Source organism: Xyrauchen texanus, chromosome 44, assembly GCF_025860055.1.
Source record: "Xyrauchen texanus isolate HMW12.3.18 chromosome 44, RBS_HiC_50CHRs, whole genome shotgun sequence".
In the NCBI taxonomy this organism is placed as follows: Eukaryota; Metazoa; Chordata; class Actinopteri; order Cypriniformes; family Catostomidae; genus Xyrauchen; species Xyrauchen texanus.
Genome location: NC_068319.1, coordinates 19,321,653 through 19,344,227, shown reverse-complemented (window position 1 = coordinate 19,344,227; position 22,575 = coordinate 19,321,653). Strand labels below are relative to the sequence as shown.

Here is a 22,575-nt window from a genome sequence, read left to right as displayed (position 1 = left end):
ACTCTATTCCTCAGCTGTAGAGTTTGACAGCTTGCTGAAGATAATGGAAATTTGGTGAAATTCATCCTATTTTCTATGTATAAAAATAGCCATCCAAGGGGGTCCTCCCTGAAAATGTTTTGCAGATTCGTTCTCTCTTCCGTCATGTTGAATGTTTACGTCTCCTCTCAACGCAGAAATCTCAGCTGCATTAAGCCTTAATGCTGAAGCTGTTACTTTGACTCTATTTCCCATCTGTAAGGCAATTGTATAGCACATTTCATACACAATGGCAATTCAAAGTGTTTTATATAAAAATTATAAAGAAAATACAAGATATATAAAATTTTATTTAAAAACCAATTAAGAACAAGAAATAAGAATAAATTAATACAATTAATTGAAAAATGTATGATTAAAATTTATAAAAAAGAGAAAAAACATTCATAACTGTTGTTAACCTTCCCTGATAAAACAGAGGATAACCAAAAATTGTTAACACACACTTTAATTGATGTTAACCTTCCCTGGCACAGCAGAGGATAACTAAATTGTAAACTGTATTGTAGTAATAATCCATGTGATCATCGAGTGAGTGGCAATGTCGTTTACTTCAAATAAACCACTTGCTGACCAGCAGCGCTGACTCAAATGAACATCAACTGAACTGGCTCATAACACATGAAAATTGTCTTTTTGTCTTAAAGGCTTAACTTTAGCCAAAAGTCTTAAATGAATAAATCTTGACTTGACTACTGCCTTTATTTCTTTGTCAAACTTCAGTGCATAGTCAAATACAACACCTACATTTTTCACAGAGGGTTTAACATAGGATGCCAAATTACTGAGGTTGAGCGTGATACTGTCAGAAATATCTAAAGGCCCAAATGCAATGATCCATGTTTTACTCTCATTTAAAATGTAAAAAAAATGTAAGGACATCCAAAATTTGTATTTGAATAAGGATTCTAAGCCATTAGTGTCATTCTAGCATTAACCAGAGCAATCCTGATGCACAACACAGTGGACAAAAGTTTTGTTAATTCACTCCACCTCGATGGAGATGAGGCTGGCTTCCTGGCTATGGAAGTTGAACTGAAAAGTCAGGGCTCATAGACAAAACCCATTGATATGGTACTTCTAGCGATAGCCATGAGATGAAGTGGTCACCGTCCAACTGTCCAAGGCAGTCCAGACAAAGCTGAAGCAGATATTGAAATGCCAGGCAAAATTTCCTCCAAAAATAGAAATGATTGATCTTGTGTAAACACAGTAACAAATGAATGGTTTAGATACAGAGAGATTGAAGTATTGACTACAGAGACATTCTAAACATAATGCAGAGATGAGAAATTACACAATACAGATTGATTCCTTTAATCTTATTTATTTGCTTTGTCTAACATTCGATTTGTCTAACTTTGACAAAAAAAAATACAGGAATAAATGTTTCTTTCATGCTTTATCATCATTAATTGTTCTCTTTGTTGTATTATCACTTGTTAAAATGCACACTTGACTTTACTTAAGGCTGTTATAAGCCATTACACATCTGACCTTTGACCCTGAAACATTTCAAATGTAACAGGGTTGTAATAAAATATGTTTAGAAGAGAAATGTCATTGGTTGTGATCAGTGGCGATGCGTAACTGTTGATAGTGGGGGGGCACAATTTATAGTTCCTGGTGGTACGCAGTGTTCAGGATCAGTAGAAAAATTAGTTTTAATTAACCCAAATCTATCGGGTATGTGTTAACCACATAGCAAGTTTTCCCCAAAAATCTTAAAAAACACAGCGACGACTGCATCACATTAATGAGACAACTAGCAGGTGGCGTGCTAACTTTCCATTCATAATAAATATAGCCACGCCACCTTGCGAAATGCCTTAACAAACATATGACCTAATCCTATTTTTGTGACAACTTACCATTAACTAAATAATAACAAATGTAAATGACAATAACAAATGTATGCTTTAAAAACCTTACCTTGTCAAAAGAATTGTAGTATTTCAACTCTGTAGTAGTCCTCGGGCTTTTCAAATGAGGACTTTACCCCTCCTCCCAGTTTTGTGGAAATAACCTGTTTGCATGGCACACAAGGCGTGATTAAAGGTTTGGGATGCAAAATCATCACTTCTTATTTCCTTTAGTACAGACACTACGGATTTAGCCATCGCCATTGCTGTTTGATATGTAAAGTCTTTTGATTGAAGAAATTTGGACAGGTTTTTTGTTTGCATTAGCACTCTCTGTATAAAAAACATGCAATACAGAAAGTTGAAGTCTTGCACGTTTCTGAGAAGTGCATAAGCTTCAGTTCCAGCTTTTGAACCCCCATGTGCAATTTCGTTCAGAGCTTGAACCATTTCATCAAAATTTTCCAACACAGCTCTGATAGCCTCGACTCGACAGTTCCAACGATTGTCGCTGAGTGATTTAAGTGTAGTTGGCCCCGCAGAATACGTTTTTTGTGACATAAATTTTTCAAACACAGCATGTCTCTTTGAGCTTACTTCAATGAAATTTCGTAGAGCCTGGATAATTCCGAAAGCATTTCGGACAACTGGAATGCAGGAAACCATGTCCACTATGCAGAGATTTAATATATGATGATAACAGTGAACACAGTGAGCGAGGGGATTTTCGTTAAGTATCTGTGTGTTCACACCTTTGTAGGTTCCTCTCATGTTGGCGGCTCCATCATAACATTGACCTCTTAGAGCTGAAATATCAAGTCCCAAAGCTGATAATGTACTCTTGATCAGTGTGGCAAGTGAAACCCCGTCCGTCTGCAGCGTCCTGTAGAAGCCAATAAACCGCTCCTGTATTTCAAATGACTGGTTTACGTAACGCACTATGAGAGCAACTTGCTCGTGTCTTGACAGATCCATTGTTTCGTCTGCAATGATGGAAAACACTTCAGCTTTTTTTACTTCATTTACTATCGATCTTGTAAAGCCATGATTTTGATTATTTCATTCTGACACAAGCTGTGTAGGTAGGTGAAGTATTTCTCACGGTTAACCATAAATCGTTGAATCAGTTCGTTGTCTGTACTCCGCAGTTTCATCAATTCCCGCAAATTGCCTTGATTTGTGGAATCCATTCCCTCTTCATGTCCCCTCAAAGATATACCCTGGCAAGTGCAAAATAAAGTACTCTCTATTACAGTTTCTAAATATGCTCTATTGTCCGCCACTGTTTTTTTTTCTTTTGACTATCAAGCTGGGACGCAACGCTCCCTGTTTTACAGGACTGCAGCCTACCCTTCCATTTAGCTACGGCCTCTAGATGAGCTTCACACTTTGAATGTTCCCGAAATCTTTCATTTGCTTTCTTCCATGTTTTAAAACCAGTAACTCGAAATGCCAGGTCACTGTTTGGCCCATTGCCAAATGCTCGACAGCAAAAGCAGAAAGCAGAAAGCTCTGTCATCACGTACACTGTATTCAAGCCATTTATACTCATTGTACCACACTTGCCTGAATTTTCAGTTTTTGATCCCGCAGGCACTGGATGGAAAATTAATTACTGGCTGATATGGGCCTTCTTTAATATATTCCAAATCTGCCTCCGGTTCAAGGCAAGGGTCTCTTTTATCGACAGACTCGACAGTTGCATCCGCAGTAAGCTGAGCGTATGAAATAGTATCGTCACACTCGTTGCTGCTAACATTCAAAACTACAGAAGAGTCAGGTTCTGTGTCTGTTGATGTCTCTGGCGTTGGTGGTTTAGATTTTTTGTTGTAGAAAAACTCCAAACTTAGCTGTCTTTTTGCCATTTAAAAAATATTTTTGAATGCCGCGCACTGACTGAAAACACTCATTCAGTGAACGGTCGTTCTCGCGAGAAAAAATATAAAGGTGTGTTTATGTTAATACCTTTGACATTTTTAAATAAACTACATATTCTCTACCCACTTACTGAAAAACATTCAAACAAAAAAATATATATTATAATATATTTATATATATATATATATATTATTTTTTATTTAAATTTTGTTTATAAAACCTGGCAGAAGTCTGGAAATATGGGGGGCATGTGACCAGTACGTGCCCCCTACGCGTCGCCACTGGTTGTGATTTTTAAATTTATCATTATTACATTACATTATAATGTTTTTGATGATAATATGTATATATGTGTGTGTATTTATTTGTATTTTTTTTACCTGAGCCTTTTTACCTTTTTTTAATTATAGCATACTTCCAGAACATAGTAGTTTGAATGTCCCAGGTCTGGATTAAGCATAGTTTTTATTTTCAGTCACATGGGGGAATAACACCACTCAATATTTCATTCACATAAATGCACAACACAGTCTGACAATATGACAAAAACAATATAATTAACTTTATGAGGAAGTATATATATAAAAATTAAAAAGAACGATGGACAATAAAATTGATGCACTGTACCCAGGAAATTAGATAAATATTTAAAATATTTGTCTTTTCAGGCTGAAAAGGATACATGTTTAGTTTACACTGTAAAATATAATTAGTTGAACTTAACTTTTTAAGGCAATCGGCTTGCATGCTTTTTCTAAGTAATCTTACTTTTTTTGGCTCAAGATAACTGAACTTTGAAATGTTTTAAGTAGCGTTGACTAGTTACAGATAACCTTAACTCATATACAGTAGATAAAAAAACAAATTAAATCAGAAGATAGCCCAGCTAAGAGAGATTCATCTGATTCTGTGAGGACTTGTCCTGTATAACTCAGGGCTTTTTGTCCTTGCATTAAACATGGGCCAAAGCTTTGCATTCAATTTGCATTCAATTTAGATTTAGATTTGCATTAAATTTATTTGGTGACCTTCCAGAAGACATAACGCCACAGCATGTCAGACAAGTGCATTCATTAACATTTCTTGGAGCAAACACACGTTGCTAAATATGAATGGCAGAGAATAACCTCAGATGAAAATGTCTAGTACTACATTGTGTTAATAAATTCACTTTATAACCTGATTAACAGCTTATCTGCTTGCTGTGCAAGTAACTATGTTCTTTCTTTTGCAGGAATGAACCTGGTCTGAAATCAGGAAAGTGACTGAGGTTTTCTAATGCCAGTTTTATAGCCATTTTGTCCACTACAACATCAATTTCCAATAAGAAAGTCTTCAAAATGTTCCTTTAAATATTTGAGATAAACTGATGAGGAGTGTATTGATGACTGGACTATTTTTGACATCACTCTGACCTGTGGTAAAATAAGCTCCAAGCAGGTACCAATAATGTCTAATGCCCTGCGCTGGGTAGTGCTGGTGGCCTTCATCTCATTGACGATTTGTGGAAACATGCTGGTTTGTCTGGCTGTGGCAACTAGCCGCCATCTGCACCAGATCAGTAGCTGTTTTATAGTATCACTGGCTGTGACAGACTTGCTGCTGGGCTTGCTGGTACTGCCCCTTTCTGCCATGCTGGAACTACGCAATGGGAGATGGCCTCTTGGGGGAGTCCTTTGTAACATCTACATCTCTCTAGATGTGATGCTCTGCACTGCATCCATCCTCACTCTCCTGGCCATTAGTGTTGATCGTTATCTTGCCATCTGCAGTCCTCTCTGCTATCCCAGGAAAGTCACACCTTTACGTGTGGCGATCACCCTAACAGCTATCTGGGTGTGCTCTCTGGCTGTGTCCTTTTTGTCCATTCACCTAGGCTGGAACACACCTGACTTCAGACTGCAGAATCAGCACTGGGACATGTGGGACGAGGGAGAGGAAGGCAGAACGTGCCGCTATGAATGGAATAATAACTATGTGCTCCTGGGTGCATTTGGAATCTTTTACCTCCCTCTACTGGTCATATGCGGAATGTATCATCGGATATTCTGTGTTGCACGTGAGCAGGTATGTGGGTAGAGATTGGGCATACTGTAGTCTGTAGACTTGATCTTATGTTTCCAGCATTATGATTTGAATTAAATGTATTTGTATATAGCTAAATGTATATTTTAAATGCTTTGACTGGACAGCATTTTTTTTTTTTTTTTTTCAATTATTATGACAATATAAAAGTGCATGCAGAATAACATAATAAAATTTGATAAATGCTGTTTAACGTAGTTTCAGTTGCAATTGGGCACCAGACGATACCGTTTTCATATTAAAGGACATTTCATGTCATCAGGCTATTTTGACTCATTTCTAATTCCCATATGATATAATCCACACATTTTAAGTAGACCTTAAACTTTTTGTTTTATTATTATTGCTGAAAATCTCTCAATAATATTTTTATTACATAGAGGTGTCACTGCAAGATGTAGTTCCACATAAATATTTCATATTAAATAAAAAGGTAAAATGTTACGGTAACATTTTTAAGGTATAATGTAGCTCATGACCATTCATGGGTAATGCCCATTTCTATTCACAGTTTTCATTTTGATATATATCTGTATTTCACAGTTCATGATGAGGACAGAAAAATATTGCCCTTTGTCTTTAAGAAAAGTAAATTACATGTCAGGTCAACTACTAATGTACAGTTCCCTCTCGAGAGGTCTCTCCTATTGCGTAAGTAGCTTACGCTATGGGAAAACTCAGTTTCTCGAGAAATATTGAAGTCTTTATGTAAAACGCATTGCAGCTGCACAGCAGACAGCAATGAGCGAGGCAGCTCGGTCATTGGTTGTGCTGCGGCAACTTGCTCGAAACAATGACGGGCGACTCTGAGCAGCGACCAATGAGCTGAGCGCTTCGTGCCCGCGCGCTCAGAGCCAGCCAAGATTAGCATGGCTAAGGCTATATATTAGGCGCCCCGTCATGAGAGTTCTTTAGATTTAATCTCCTTCAGCGAAGACCTTCTCTTCGCTGGATCCTCCGGATTGTTGGAGTCTTTTCGCCCGCCGTTGACAAGCCTACAGCAGGACTGCTAAGAGGACGCCGGCGCCTTCAGCCGCCATCGAAGCCTTCTGCTACGCCATCCGGCGCGCATCACTGATGGTATTTTACTTACAAGTGTTCGCCTCTGCGACGCTTTTGATTTAAGTAAAAGAGCAATTTTCGAGGCGTTGTTCCAAATGCCTTTAACCTGCGCCTCGTGCAGAGGCCCTCTTCCTGGCGGGGACCGTCCACGTTATCTGCACTCGCTGCCTGGGACCTGACCACGCAGAAGTTGCTCTCATTCAGGGCGGATGCCCGAATGTGACTCCCTGGGCCTCGCCGAGCTGCGCTTCGCTTTGCCGCCTTCGCCGCAATCGAGCCTGCTTCCACCGTGCTGCCGTCTCCTCCGTTCGAGCCGCGCAAGAAAAAGTGCCGCTCACAGAGGCTGCCAGAGCACGCGAATTCAGTGACGTCACGCCGGGCCAGTCCCGCGTGCTTCACCACTACCCAGGATCTCCCGCCGCCAGTCCATTTCACGCAGGCGGACCAGCACCCCTCCAACAGAGCGGTGGGTCTCGTCTCGTTCAGCGCGTCAGGGGACGACGGTGAAAAGGATGACAGCCTTTCTATTGACGCTGCATCCGACGACTGGCCGGGCTCGGCCTTCGACCCCGCGCCATCGACAATAGCGGACACGAGCACGGGCACCAGCATGGACTCTGAGATCGTCCGCATCCTGTCCAAAGCCGTGGAAGACCTCGGGCTCGACTGGTCTTCTCCGGAAGAACCCGCCCGCAGCCGGCTGGACGAGTGATTCCTGCAGGGGCGCCGGCAGGCCCCTCGACAGAGACCCTCCCCTTTCTTCCCCGAAGTTCAAGACGAACTCACAAAGTCGTGGAAAGCCCCGCACTCTGCTCACCTGAAGCCTTCTTTCTCTTTCTCGCTCTCCTCGGTGGACGGCGCGAGAGAAAGAGGCTACGAGGTAACCCCGCCCCTCGAGGAGGCTGTGGCCAACCATCTGTGCCCACCCTCCACTGCTGGATGGAAAGCCAAAGCTTCTCATCCCTCGAAGCCCTGCCGATCTACCTCAGCTCTCGCCGGCCGCGCATACGCCGCCGCCGGCCAAGCTGCATCAGCGCTTCATTCCATGGCTGTTCTACAAGTTTATCAGGCCAAACTTCTCCGCACCATGGACGAGTCGGGACCTGAACCTGAGGCTTTCAAGGACCTGCGCAGCGCCACTGATGTAGCCCTGTGAGCCACAAAGGCCACCGCCCAATCCATCGGCCGGGCCATGGCTAACCTGACTGTCCTTGAGCGCCATCTGTGGCTGACGCTAACAGAGATGAAGGACGCGGATAAGGCGCCATTTCTTGACGCGCCTATCGCTCCAAGCGGCCTGTTCGGACCGGCGGTAAAAGAGTTTGCTGAACGCTTCACTGAAGCTCGGAAGGATTCGCAGGCTATGCGTCACTTCCTGCCCAAGCGCTCCAGCTCGTCTCAGAGCCGCCAGAGACTGCCTCAGCAGCAGCAGCGAGCCAGGGCGGCGCCTCCCGTCTCCCAGCCAAAGAGCAGACCTGAAACGGATGCTCGACGCTGCTCGCATTCCGCTAACTGAAGGAAGCCGCCTGAGCAACGGGTCCTCGGCCCAAGATCGTGCTGAACCCGGAGCCTCGTAAGTCTTCCTAGCAATAGGAAGAAAAAGAGAGAGTGCGTGTCTCGCAAAAGCCGGACCACTCTCTCTAAAACGTGTGAAACATTACCCAGTCCCCTTACAGGCGGCTGGAAATGTCTGTACAGAAGTCAATGGGCCAATCACAGAACTCGCTCACCTGCAATCAAACGCCGTTTTAACGGCAACACACAGAAATCACAAAAAGAGTCATTTTCTGCCTGTGTCACTAAGGGGTCACGTGTCCAAACTAAAGAGCGCATTCCCACATATCAATACTGTCCAAACAGTGCCAAATACTTCCCCAGCTCCAGCTGGACGCACCATATATGTAGATCGTGTGCCTATTGTCATGTATGCACCACTACACGCAAGCACTGTTCCCACAGTTATAAACACTTCCCCAGTAAAAGCGGGAAATACTATAAAGGTAGTGCGCGTGCCTGCTGTGCACACAAACACTGTATGCATAGCCAAAAAACCCCCGCCGCGAGCGGGAGGCTTTATGAAAGTGGCGCGCATGCCTACTACGGTATATGCACCCCCACCCATAAGCACTGCCCATACAGTTTCAAACAGTTCTCTGTCTCATGCCGCAAGCATCACAGATGCGACGCGCGAGCCAAGAAACTCCCCGCTAAGAGCGGGAAGCTTTATGAAAGTGGCGCGCGTGCCTATTACAATGTATGCACCCCCACCCGTAAACACTGTCGATACAGTTTCAAACATTTCTCTGTCTCATGCCGCAAGCATCACGGATGCGACGCGCGAGCCAAGAAACTCCCCGCTAAGAGCGGGAAGCTTTATGACAGTGGCGCGCCTGCCTATTACAATGTATGCACCCCCACCCGAAAACACTGTCCATACAGTTTCAAACATTTCTCCAGCTCATGCTGCGACATTTCGGAGATAGCGTGCGTGCCTGTAATCTCACATGCACCCCTGCACTCGGCACTCAACAAGGCTGCTCAGCGCGCGCCCGCGCCTCTGACAGCTGTAAGCTCAGTGTTAGCACAAGGCAATTTGCCGGTGGGGCCCATACGTCACTGCGACACGCCCCCAGCCAGCATTTAGCCCATATCTGTGCGAGCAAAAGCCTGGGAAAAAATCCCTGACATGCCGAAATGGGTTTTGAACATAATAAAACACGGTTACTCGCTTCAATTCGCTCGCAGACCACCCCGCTTTTCAGCGGTGGTCGAGACGAAAGTGAGGAGAGATGTGTCACATGTTCTACGCACCGAGGTGCTCAAACTAATAGAGAAGGGCGCTATAGAAACTGTTCCTCCCTCTATGAGCGAGGCAGGTTTTTACAGCCGCTATTTTCTCGTCCGAAAAGGGCGGTGGCCTCCGCCCCATCCTAGATCTCAGACATCTGAACAAAGCTTTAATGATTCAGCTCGTTCAGAATGTTAACGACCAAACATATCCTCGTGCAAGTTCAGCCCGGGGATTGGTTTCTATCAGTGGATTTGAAAGGCGCTTACTTTCACATTCGATAGCGCCTCATCACAGGCCTTTTCTGAGATTAAGCTTTCGAGGGACAGTCATACCAGTACACAGTACTACCATTCGACCTATCATTGGCCCCCGTACATTCATGAAATGTATGGACGCAGCACTTTCCCCTGAGACAGCGGGAGTCGCGAATACTGAATTACCTCGACGATTGGCTAATCATAGCACAATCAGAGAGTCAGTTAACGACGCACAGATCTTGGATTATCAGCCATCTAGAATGCCTGGGTCTGAGAATCAATTTTGCAAAAGCGTGCTATCCCCAGCCAGAATATCTCCTTTCTGGGAATAGTGCTAGACTCAGTACAGATGACGGCGCCTCTCATCAGAGCGCGCGCTCTCTATTCGGCGCCTTGCAACATCATTCAGACCGGTAGCGTGCCCCGTCAAACGATTTCAAAGGATGCTCGGCTCTTGGCCTCGGCATCAGCTGTACTCCAGCTAGGATTGTTGCACATGCGTCCTCTCCAACGCTGGCTCAAGAGCCGTGTCCCCACTCACGCGTGGCGCTCGGGCCACTTTTTAATCAGAGCAAATCACGGCTGTATAAAAGCCCTGACGCCCTGGAAAGCCGTCGACTGGTATCGAACCGGCGTGAGTCTGGGCGTGAACACACGGAGAAATATTATCACGACAGATGCCTCCAAAATAGGATGGGGGGCCCTTTACGAGGGCAGGCCTGTCTCCGGCTTTTGGTCAAACCGGAAAAGCCTACATATAAACTGTCTGGAAATGAAAGCGGTCGCCTTGGCTCTCAGAGCCCTGCTTCCGTACCTGAAAAACGAACACGTCCTGGTCCGAAAGACAACATGATGGTAGTATCGTATATAAATCGCCAGGGTGGACTCAGGTCGAGCTCCCTTCACTCTATGGCCAGGGAGCTCATCTCATGGTCACAGCACTTGCGCTCGCTGAGAGCAGCGCATGTGCCAGGCGTCCTGAACCAGGGAGCGGACATGCTGTCCAGAGACAAGGTTCTCCCAGGAGAATGGTCTCTCCACCCCTGGCGGTTCAGTGGTTATGGCAAACCTTTGGCAAGGCGGAGGTCGACCTCTTAGCCTCCAGGGAAAATCGCACTGCCCCTTTTCTTCTCAAAGACGCATGGACCGCTCGCCCAAGTCTGGCCGAGCCGCCCCTTGTATGCTTTTCCCCGATCGCGATGCTACCTCAGGTCATCAGTCGGATCAGGGAAGTGAAATATGCAGTGCTCCTGGTAGCCCCTCTCTGGAAAAACCAGGCGTGGTTTCCAGAACTGATGCAGATGATGCAATCTGCCCCATGGCCGATTCCGCTGAGGCTAGACCTCCTCAGGCAGGCCAGCGGGATGATTCTTCATCCCGCCCGATCTGTGGGCCCTCCATGCATGGCCCCTCAGCGGGTTCCGAGAACCTCCCAGTGGAGTTTTGAGGACCATCACGAGGCCTTGGCGCCCTCTGAGGCAGCTTATATGCCCAAAAGTGGAAAGTGTTCAGTGACTGGTGTGATACCAAGAGCTTGAACCCCAAATCGTCGCGAGATACCAAGTGTACTCGCCTTTTTGCAAGAGCTGCTGGAGGCGGGCCGCACACCCTCCACGCTCAAAGTCTATGTGGCTGCCATAGCGGCATCACACAATCCTGATAAAGGGCGTTCATTAGGGAAAAGCGACCTAATCATTACGTTTCCTAAGAGGCTAGGAGGATGAACCCCCTCGCCCCCTCGGTGCCGATCTGGGACCTGGCCACGGTCCTGGGCGACTCAAGAGTGCCCGTTCGAACCTCTCCGAACCGTGCACCTTAAACAGCTCTCGCTCAAAACTGCGCTCTTGCTGGTGCTCGCCTCAGTCAAGAGAGTGGGCGACCTGCAGCGCTGTCATCAAGCGCTGCTTGCCTGGAATTTGGACCTAACGACTGCAGAGTTGTCCTTAGGCCAAAGCAAGGGTATATTCCTAAAGTGCTCTCCACACACTTCAGAGTACAGGTGATATCTCTGGCAGCTTATCGTCCCCAGCGGACGAGCGGCGCTAATTTACTCTGCCGGTCAGGGCGCTCAGAGTATATTTGGAACGTTCTGCCCCGTTCAGACAGACGGGACAATTATTCGTATGCTTTGGCGGCCGCACTAAAGGTCTCGCAGTTTCAAAGCAAAGAATATCGCGCTGGATAGTGGATGCTAAAGCGCTGGCTTATGAAGCCAAGGTTCTTCAATGCCCCTTAGGCGTCAGAGCTCACTCTACGAGGAGCATGGCCTCCTCGTGGGCGTGGTCGAGTGGGATACCCATTGAAGATATTTGTGCGGCGGCAGGCTGGGCCTCGCCTTCGACATTTATCAGGTTTTATAACCTACAGGTCCCCTCATTGCATTCCAACATTCTATCAGCCTGACTGTAGAATGGACTGGAGTATGTATATGCTGAGCATTATCTCCTCCCTTATAGGTCCGTCTCTGACTGACTTTTTTATGCATATCAATACATAGAAAAATCAGTACATAAGTTATGTGCTTGTGTTTTTACAATGAGCGCCCCACCATGGACCTCCTTGGGGCAAAGGCTCTGTATTTTCCCATTATATAGCTCGCCGTTGGCGGCTTGTTGGATAATCACTTTGCTTTAAGGCTCAGGCATCCGCCTCTGGCTTTATACAGCGAAGTCAGCACGCACGGCGTTTTGCATGGTGTTCCCATAGCGTAAGCTACTTACGCTAATAGGAGAGACCTCTCGAGAGGAGCGACTCGGTTACTAACGTAACCTCGGTTCCCTGAGAGGAGGGAACGAGTATTGCGTAAGCTGCCGTGCTTATGCTTGGTCAGTTCGCTTCAGTCGATTGAACCTAAAGAACTCTCATGACGGGGCGCCTAATATATAGCCTTAGCCATGCTAATCTTGGCTGGCTCTGAGCGCGCCAATAGTATCCAGCTGCAGACCCGCAGCACCACCAGTTTCAGAACCCCAGCGCCAGAACCTGAAGTGAGGGGCGGAGCTTACGTTCTAAACCAAGTAGCGCCACCTAACGTTTTGGAGAGTAGGCTACACCACCAGTTTCAGAACCCCAGCGCCAGAACCTGAAGTGAGGGGCGGAGCTTACGTTCGAAACCGAGTAGTGCCACCTAACGTTTTGGAGAGTACTTTGCTTTTATTACAAACGAAACATCATACTTTATCATGTATGTTATAATGATTCTTTAAGGTACAGTACAATAAGCATTTTAAAACATTGATCTTGTGTAATATAATTGTATATAGTTATCCGTTTCATTGTATTATGAGAGTTACTTCCTGATCATGATGGTGAAAAAGAATGCTTGAAACTTATGGGCATTTTATATAAAATATACTTTATTTCACAAGAACATGTGCAGCATGCATTTTTCTTTATGTAAAATAAAACATGTCAAAAAACTAAAAAGAGAGAAAATACAGCATAATTTTAAAAGAAACAATAAAAATATATACAACAAATGACCAATTCACCCCTAGGCCCATTTTATCATGACAATCCTGTATAAATTAAACTTAAAATGTATCAAATGAGGAATTCACTCTCAGGCCCATTTTGTCCTTACATTCTTGCTAAAATAACTCCATGTCATACCTGAACACAAAATGAAATAGAAAGGGCTCTCTGGAAGCTTCTGACTGTTCCAGGAGATTGTTCTGGGCCTTTTCCTTGTGGTCTTCATTCATTCGAAATGTCTCTACAAGAGATGAAAGCACCACACAATAATCTCAACGTAAAAAAAAACCCTCAACTATAAGGTAACATTAACTCACAAACAATGCATATAACAGAGGAACGTGGAACAAACACTTTAACACCTTCACAAGATGTCTTCAAAACGTCACCGCAAGGCTCATTTACAACACGCAAAAATGTATCGAACCATCCGTAGAATTTTTCTGTATATTTTTTTAATACAGTAAAGTATGACAACATATTCAAGCTTCATTAAGATGATAAAGTTATGCACAAATTAAATATTTAGCAGATAAAGCTGAACTTAATATATGCGATAATTTTTCACAACATGATGTCAAAAACGTTACACGACTCACCATGCTCTCCGCCATGCTTGTCTCATTGTCAATAACTCCGCCCCTCACTTCAGGTTCTGGCGCTGGGGTTCTGAAACTGGGGTTCTGAAACTGGTGGTGCTGCGGGTCTGCAGCTGGATATGTCTGGAGCGCGCGGGTGCGAAGCGCGCGCTCATTGGTCACGCGTTCAGAGTCCCCCCGTCATTGGTTCGAGCAAGTTGCCGCAGCACAACCAATGACCGAGCTGCCTCGCTCATTGCTGTCTGCTGTGCAGCTGCAATGCGTTTTACATAAAGACTTCAATATTTCTCAAGAAACTGAGTTTTCCCATAGCGTAAGCTACTTACGCAATACTCGTTCCCTCCTCTCAGGGAACCGAGGTTACGTTAGTAACCGAGTCGTTTTCTGCCACCTCTAAGTAAAAAGCAGATGTCTCATTGCTTACCAAAGACAAAATGTATTGTCACCAAACTTGTACTTTTTTTATTTCCTTCATCTCTTTCTCTTTCTTTCCCTCCATATCTCATATTCAGGTGCGCCGTATCAGGGCAACCACTCCGTCCTTTGCTCAGTCTGACTCTGCAGCCGCCACTCTGCGGGAACATAAAGCTACAGTGACCCTGGCCGCGGTTCTTGGCGCTTTTGTAATTTGTTGGTTCCCCTATTTCACCTACCTTATATGCATGGGCATGTGGGCAGAGAAAACCCCATCTAATCTCCTCCACTCTGTTGTTCTTTGGTTGGGTTACCTCAACTCTGCACTGAACCCCATCCTCTACCCGGCACTCAACAGGGATTTCCGTCGGGCATATGGCCAGTTGCTTCGCTGCAGATGTGCAAATCAAGGGGGATTTTTATTTTTCCCTCCATTCCAAAACAAACAGACTCTCATCATTCACAGGCACCAGAATGACCCAAAGCAGACAGACTCATCTTAACAATGAGAAAAATATGTGTTGGATTTACTTTGCATCATGCTTTTTAATTAAAATCAACTTATGGTCATTTTATTTAAGCATAACTAGAAATTCTTTGTTACATATACACAAATGTATCAGTTCATTTAACTTTACTTACTTAAAAGGTGTGTCACACAAATAAGATTTAACAACTTATTAAATTTACTTTAGTATTATTGTTTCAACCTAATTTAATTGCCTTAAAATAAAAACGATGACTAAGGTTACTCATTAAACAACTTATTCCCCAAAGAAGTGCAGATATAGCTGCAATTTAGTTGGTAGGATTATGTGGCTTTAACAGGATACAACTTTAATAAAAGGAAACACTAATCGCCCTAATGGTTATTTTACAAGAAACAACTAATTACAGTAAAATAACATCAATAATACTAAAAAGAGCTAAAATCTCTATGAATTACTAAAAACATGCTTAATTTAGTGAAGCACAAAGGCTTATGGGTTTTTTCCCCCACAGCTTCAGTTCTGTTCTTGATTTTTTGAGTTAGAAGTACTTAAAATTGCTTAGTCTAAATGGGGATACGTCAAATGTGAGCTCACGTGAACACGGAGGTGCGTTCAACATGCCGGAGCTCTGCTGCTAGACTGTATTACTGTGCTGCTCTTTGCATTTCATTCGGATATTTGCAATACCACACAGATAAAAAGTATTTTCTATAATACAACCAACATACCTCTTACCGTGGATAACAATTCATAGACTACTACTACTACCGCGAGATGAATGTTGGTATTCAAACACGGGAAGAACTACACAACTCAGCCAAATGCAAAAACAAAAAAAATCACTCGTCCACTAACACGAATGATCTGATTTCCAAAGGCACTGAGGTTAGTGTATTGAATTCCATCAAAAACCATTTAGACGTACTCAGGAGTATAAGAGATAAAAGAAATAAAACTTACGATCTAGCCTTGAATTTGCCCACCAACAAATCAACGATCTACATAGAGACAAAGAACTCATAACTACCATGCTATCGTTTTCCTCGCAAATAGTGATCATAAAAAAATTTAATAAAGAAATTAAACAAATATTCTGGACATTAAGGTGAGAAGCATGCGAGACAACCTTATATTCTATGGCACTCCTGAGAATGACACTGAAACACTAGAATCCACAATTCAAAACCTAATTCACCGTGAACTGAAACTCCCATTGATATCGTCAAGAACGTTACCTTTCATGTAACCTGTGCATCTTCTCTGCTCCCAACTTAAAAAAAAAAAAAAAAAAAAAAAAAGACCACTCAGCCAATAGTCGCCAAGTTCAAACATTATAAAAGGATCTTGTGAAAAACAAAGACAGGGACCTGAAGGGGACTGCCTTCATACTCGATGACCAATTACTTCGAGAAATAAGAGAATATATATACAGCCGTGGCCAAAAGTATTGGCAGTGACATAAATTTAGTGTTTTGCAAAGTTTGCTGCTTCAGTATTTGTAAATAATTTTCACATGTTTCTGTGGTATACTGGAAAAACAATGATAAGCATTTCATGACTTTTAAAGGCTTTTATTGGCAAAAACATTCAATATATGGAAAGAGTCAATATTTACAGTGTTGACCCTTGTTCTTCATAACCTCTGCAATTCGCTCTGGCATGCTGGATATCAGCTTCTGGGTCAAATCCTGACTGATGGTGATCCATTCTTGCCTTAATAGTTCTCTGAGTTTATTTTTTCTCTGAGTTTAATTTGCAGGCTTCTGCTTGTCCACTCGCCTTTTGAGGATTGACCACAGGTTCTCTATGGGATTAAGATCTGGTGAGTTGCCTGGCCACGGATCCAGATTTTCAATGTAATGATCTCCGAGCCACTTCATTATCACTCTGGCCATGTGACATGGTGCTCCATAATGCTGGAAAATGCACGGATCACCACCAAATTGCTCCTGGATCGTTGGGAGAAGTTGACCATTCTTTATTCGTGGCAGTGTTTTTGGGCAGAATTGTGAGAGAGCCCACCCTCTTGGATTAAAAGAAACCCCACATGGATGGTCTCAGGATGCTTCACTGTTGGCACTACACAGGACTCATGGTAACGTTCACCTTTTCTTCACCAGACTATTGATTTTTCAGATGTCCCAAACAGTCGGAAGGGGGCTATTGTCTTCAGAGAAAATAACTTTTCACCAGATGTCTTCTATTGTCCAATCCTTGTACATCCTGCAGAATTTCAGTCTGCACTTGATGTTTTTCTTGGAGAGAAGTGGCTTCTTTGCTGCCCTTCTTGACACCAGGCCATTGTCCAAAAGTGTTCGCCTCACTGTGAATGCAGATGCAGATGCATTCACACCAACTTGTTGCCAATATTGAGCAAGCTCTGCACTGATGGTGACACAATTCCGTAGCTGACTCGGTCCTGGCACTTGCTGGACACTCTGGGACATCCTGAAGCCTTCTTCACTGCAGCTGAACCTCTCTCCTTGAAGTTCTTGATGATCCTGTAAATGGTTCTTTCAGGTGCAATATTCATTGCAGCAATTTCCTTGCACTATAGACCATTTTGATTCAAAGCGATGATGGCTGCACACCTTCCTTCAGATTTAACCATTGCTAACAAGAACGCAATGATTGGAAGCACTTCTTCCCTCCTTTTATAATTAGTCTGCTCTTATAATCCAATCAGAATGATAGAGTGATTTCACCTGACTAGAACTCGTTCACACTTTCCCAGGTGCTGCTGATATGATTCGTGAAATTATATTAGCTGGTCATTTTGTGCCAGGGCCAAAAAACAGTGAAATTTGGGTTTTTGTGATAAAGTTTTGGCCAATGAAGCTTTTTGCAATTATTTAAAATGCATCTGATCACTCTACACAATAATCTAGAAACAATGTGAATCAACACCACAACAACTAAAAGACATAATTTATGTCACTGCCAATACTTTGGCCACGGCTGTGTGTGTATATATACTGTATGTATATATATTCATACAGGCAGCTGTATAGGAACTCTAATGCCACTCCATGGCTGTATTTAAAGAAACAAGGAATTCAGATATGATGTAATGCTATACTTCCTCAGTGTACTTCCAGTGTTTGGAGTGAGCTGTTACTATCCATGCCACAAACAACAGACAATTAATAAACACACCTTCACTCTCATGAAAACACACATAGACCAACACACCGCAGCAATAGACACCTATTAAGTTCTGACAAATCAGCCAATCCAGACACAAAAGGTGTGTGTTTGTTTTATATGTTCTATCTCATGTTTTGTCTTATATGTATAGTATATCTTCTCTGTACTTGCCCAAAGCTTTTCTGGACTCTGAATCTTATGTATATTCTTTCCTCTTTTGGTACATCAGAATATGTAACTGGATGTTGTTTAGAAAGAAGTCTAAATATATATGGCAAACTTAAAATGCATAAGCTGGAATGTGCAGGGCATCAGTTCAACAATCAAAAGAACCAAAGTACATGGCCATCTAAGAAAACTGAATCCAGATTTGTTACCTTCTTCAAGAAACTCAACTTTTGGAAACTCAACATAAGAAACTAAAAAACACAAGAAAGATGAGTTGCTATATTAATCAGTAAAAATATATAAATGTTTCATAAAACTTGCATAGCCGACCCAGGAGGCTGCTACATTAATATTAATATCTCTATAAACAATAATGTCTGACTAATGCTAATATATATGGGCGAAACACTGATGATCAGCAATTTTTCCATAATTAGTTTTCATCACTATCCAATTTCTCTGAATCTACTATTGTAATTGGAGGATATTTTAATACAGTTTTGAATCCAATAATTGACAAATCAACCAATCCAGACTTTTCCGATATCATCAAAAAATATATGGCTGATATATTTGGCTGAGTTGCCTATGCTCAAAAACCTCACAGAACAAATATTAAATAAACTAAACACAGCACAAGATAAATTGCACATAAAAAAACCCCACAATTTTAAGAACAACTGCTAAGATGCATTGAATTTGAATATAATGATAAATTAGGAAAATATCTTGCCAATTTGATTAAACGTAACAAAGAAAAAAATCACTAACAACAATAACAAATCCTGAAGGTTTTGTTCTCCCAAAGGAAAGCACTAGATGAACCATTAACAGAAGATGAATAGAAAAAGGCTCTATATTCATATAATAAAGCTCCTGGATTAGATTGTTAGCCACCATGGCCAACAGTGTCACCCCAATTTTTAAGGATGACTGAAGAAATTAAAAAGTTATCATCTATTCCAATACACATGAATACAGCATTAATCTTAGTCCTACTCATACTAAATAAAGACCCAACAAATTACTGACCATTATCTCTCATTAACACAGATATGAATGTAATTAGTAAAGCCCTAGCCACATGCCTAGAATCTGTTATCTCGTCTCTCAACCATCCATATCAAACAGGCTTCATAAAAGGACAACACTCATCAAGCAACACACAACGCCTACTCAATGTCATAAACTTCTGTAAACAACAAAACAAACATTTGATTATTGTATCTCTTCATGCTGAAAAGGTATTTAATAAAGTAAATTGGAACTTTTTTACCACACTAGAAAAAATTGGATTTGGCAAATAATTTATTCACATGATCAAAACATTATATTCTACACCAACTGCATCAGTTATCACGAATGGTATTTCTCCAACATTCCAACTACAATGTGGAACTAGACAAGAGTGTCTGCTTTCCTCGCTTCTATTTGCTTATTTATAGAACCAATTATTATCACAATTAAAATTTTTCAAATCAAAATATCCCAGCCCCCCTGCCATCCTTATGCTTATTAGGAGACCTCTCACAAATATACTGTTCCCATCCTACTGTAATTAGCCATCGCAAAAAGAATAATTCTGATCAACTGGAAAATCTCTATCACAATCTGGATACATGCATTAAAAGAACACGTCACTAAAGAAAGACAAGATGCAATTACACAAATTCACTCAAGTCTTCACTCCACTCCTTCAGGCCTTGGACTTTGTGGTGACTTGATTGGTGAATTAACACCCCGTGTGTATGTAGATATTTGTATAAACCCCTGAACAATAATATTCTAACCCATAAATAAAACTATATCACCACCATGATTTCTATTATTCTTATCATCATCAAACTCATCATTATCATGTTTGTTAATAGGATTATTATTAGAACTATTATACATTTTAATGCATACAATATAGCCTATAGTACACGTTATATGTATCGTATATGTACTGTATGTGTATATATATATATATATATATATATATATATATATATATATATATATATGTGCAGTATATGTTTGTGTATAGATATTTAGCTCTAGAAAAAATTAAGAGACCACTGAAATATTATCAAATTCTCTGGATTCACTATTTATAGTTATGTGTTTGCGTAAAATTAACATTTTAGTTTTATTCAATAAAGTACTCACAACATTTCTCCCAAATTCCAAATAAAAATATTGTCATTAGAGCATTTATTTGCAAAAACAAATGACAACCGGTCAAAAAGATGCAGTGTTTTAAGATCTCAAATAATAGTTCATATTCATTTTTAAACAATACAATACTAATGATTTAACTTAGGAAGGGTTCAGAAATCAATATTTGGTGGAATAACCCTGATTCAATCAAGTCTTTCATTAAGGTGACCAGATTTCTAGTTCAGTGGTAAATATGCCATTGAAAATTCGCATTACGAATTCAAAAAATTTGGACAATTTGGATTTGATCTATTTTGACCATGGTGAATGTAATGTCATGAACTATGTTATATCATACTCTACTGAATATGTCTCAATGAAATTCCGATACAGAGGTAAAGTTGATAGTTTCATTTACATACAGCATTTCATTCTTTCTACACTGAATACAGTAATGACATTGTGGCATAAATGTGAACAAAATAAAACATATATAAACAATGATTGACTATACGAACTATTGCAGCTGACTCCACAACACAGGGACACATGCCCTTGGTCACTCTTTACATCAATCTTCTAACTCTCTTCTAAAATTCCTTCTCTTCTCCTCTTTTCCTTCACCTTTACCTGGTACTTTCATAAAAGTAAGACGGTATGCTGCTTACTTGCTTGTTGGCAACTGGCAGAGAAATTTCTAATGAAATGAGCTCACTTGACCACCATTTCCCTCAGCATTATAACTGAAATCATATGACGCACTTACACTATGTACAAGCAGGGCCTGAAATTAATTTCTGAAAATAATTTTCCTTTGTAGTCATGACACAAAGATATTGAATATTGTATAAGAATAATTATTATTTATTATTACACTATTTCACCTGTCATCAGTTCTGTTAAATGGTATTTCCTATGGACCTGTTTTTATTAATTATATGTAAACTTATGCGTAATGATGCTTCTTTTCAGTCACTTCTTTTCCAGCAAAGCACAATGTAATCTATGCTGTAATATGCTGACTTATTTATTTATTGTTGTTCTTTGCAGACAGGTAATCAGTAATGGAAGACGGATGACTTAAAGCTGCTATATCGAGCAGCCTCCTATGTTGGTCACAATAAACAGCATGTGATTAACATGGTTGGAGTAGGCTTCAATATTGTCTTTCTTGAGAGAGGTGGTGGCATTGTGGGCTAAAGCGCATAACTGTTAATCAGATGGTCACTGGTTCGATCCTCACGGCCACCATCGTTGTGTTCTTGAGCAAGACACTTAACTCCAGGTTGCTCTGGGGGAATTGTCCCTGTAATAAGTGCAATGTAAGTCACTTTGGATAAAAGAGTCTGCCAAATGCATAAAAAAAAAAATATTTTCACTTTGCAGATTGATTTGAACACGCAGTAAAAACTGGGACATTTCTGGGGACAGCTCCAGTCAGGCCAGACCATACCATCAAAAACAGCGACTGTCCCTAGAAAACGGGGACGCCTGGTCACCCCTGCTTTCATGCGTCTTGGCATGCTCTCTACCAGTCTTTCACAGTGCTGTTCGGTGACTTTATGCCACTCCTGGTGCCAAAATTCAAGCAGCTCGGATTTGTTGGATGGCTTGTGGCCAACCATCTACCGCTTGATCACATTCCAGAATTTTTCAATGGGGTTCAGGTCTGGAGATTGGGTTGGCCAATCCAGGATCTTGATCTGGTAGTCCTCCATCCACACCTTGATTGACCTGGCTGTGTAGCATGGAGTATTGTCCTGCTGGAAAAACCAATCCTCAGAGTTGGGGAATATTGTCAGAGCAGAAGGAAGCAAGTTTTCTTCCAGGATAACCTTGTACGTGGCTTGATTCATGCGTCCTTCACAAAGATAAATCTGCCTGAATCAAGCCTTGCTGCAGCACCCCATCATCACTGATCCTCCACTTGGTCATCTAATGGTTAGATGGAGACCTGGAGAGGCCTGCAAGCCACAGTGACTCGCACCCACTGTGAAATTTTGTGATGATCGGTGATGATCTGAGGGTACTTCAGCAAGGCTGCTAAACATTCTCTGGCTGTAGTTTTTTTTTCCTTTTTCTGCCTGCCAAACTGTGCTACCCATCTTTTAACATTGTTATAGTTCACATCATGAGTGTAACGTTTTTAGTGAAAAAAAATTAAAA

General features: G+C 42.0%; 1 protein-coding gene across 1 annotated transcript; it reads left to right on the top strand.

The window, feature by feature from the left end:
• Positions 1-5,228: 5,228 nt before the first annotated feature.
• Positions 5,229-14,964, top strand: hrh2b (histamine receptor H2b). Its single transcript, XM_052116832.1, has 2 exons — positions 5,229-5,846; positions 14,560-14,964. The coding sequence occupies exons 1-2, from the start codon at positions 5,229-5,231 to the stop codon at positions 14,962-14,964; spliced, it is 1,023 nt and encodes a 340-aa protein (XP_051972792.1).
• Positions 14,965-22,575: the final 7,611 nt, after the last annotated feature.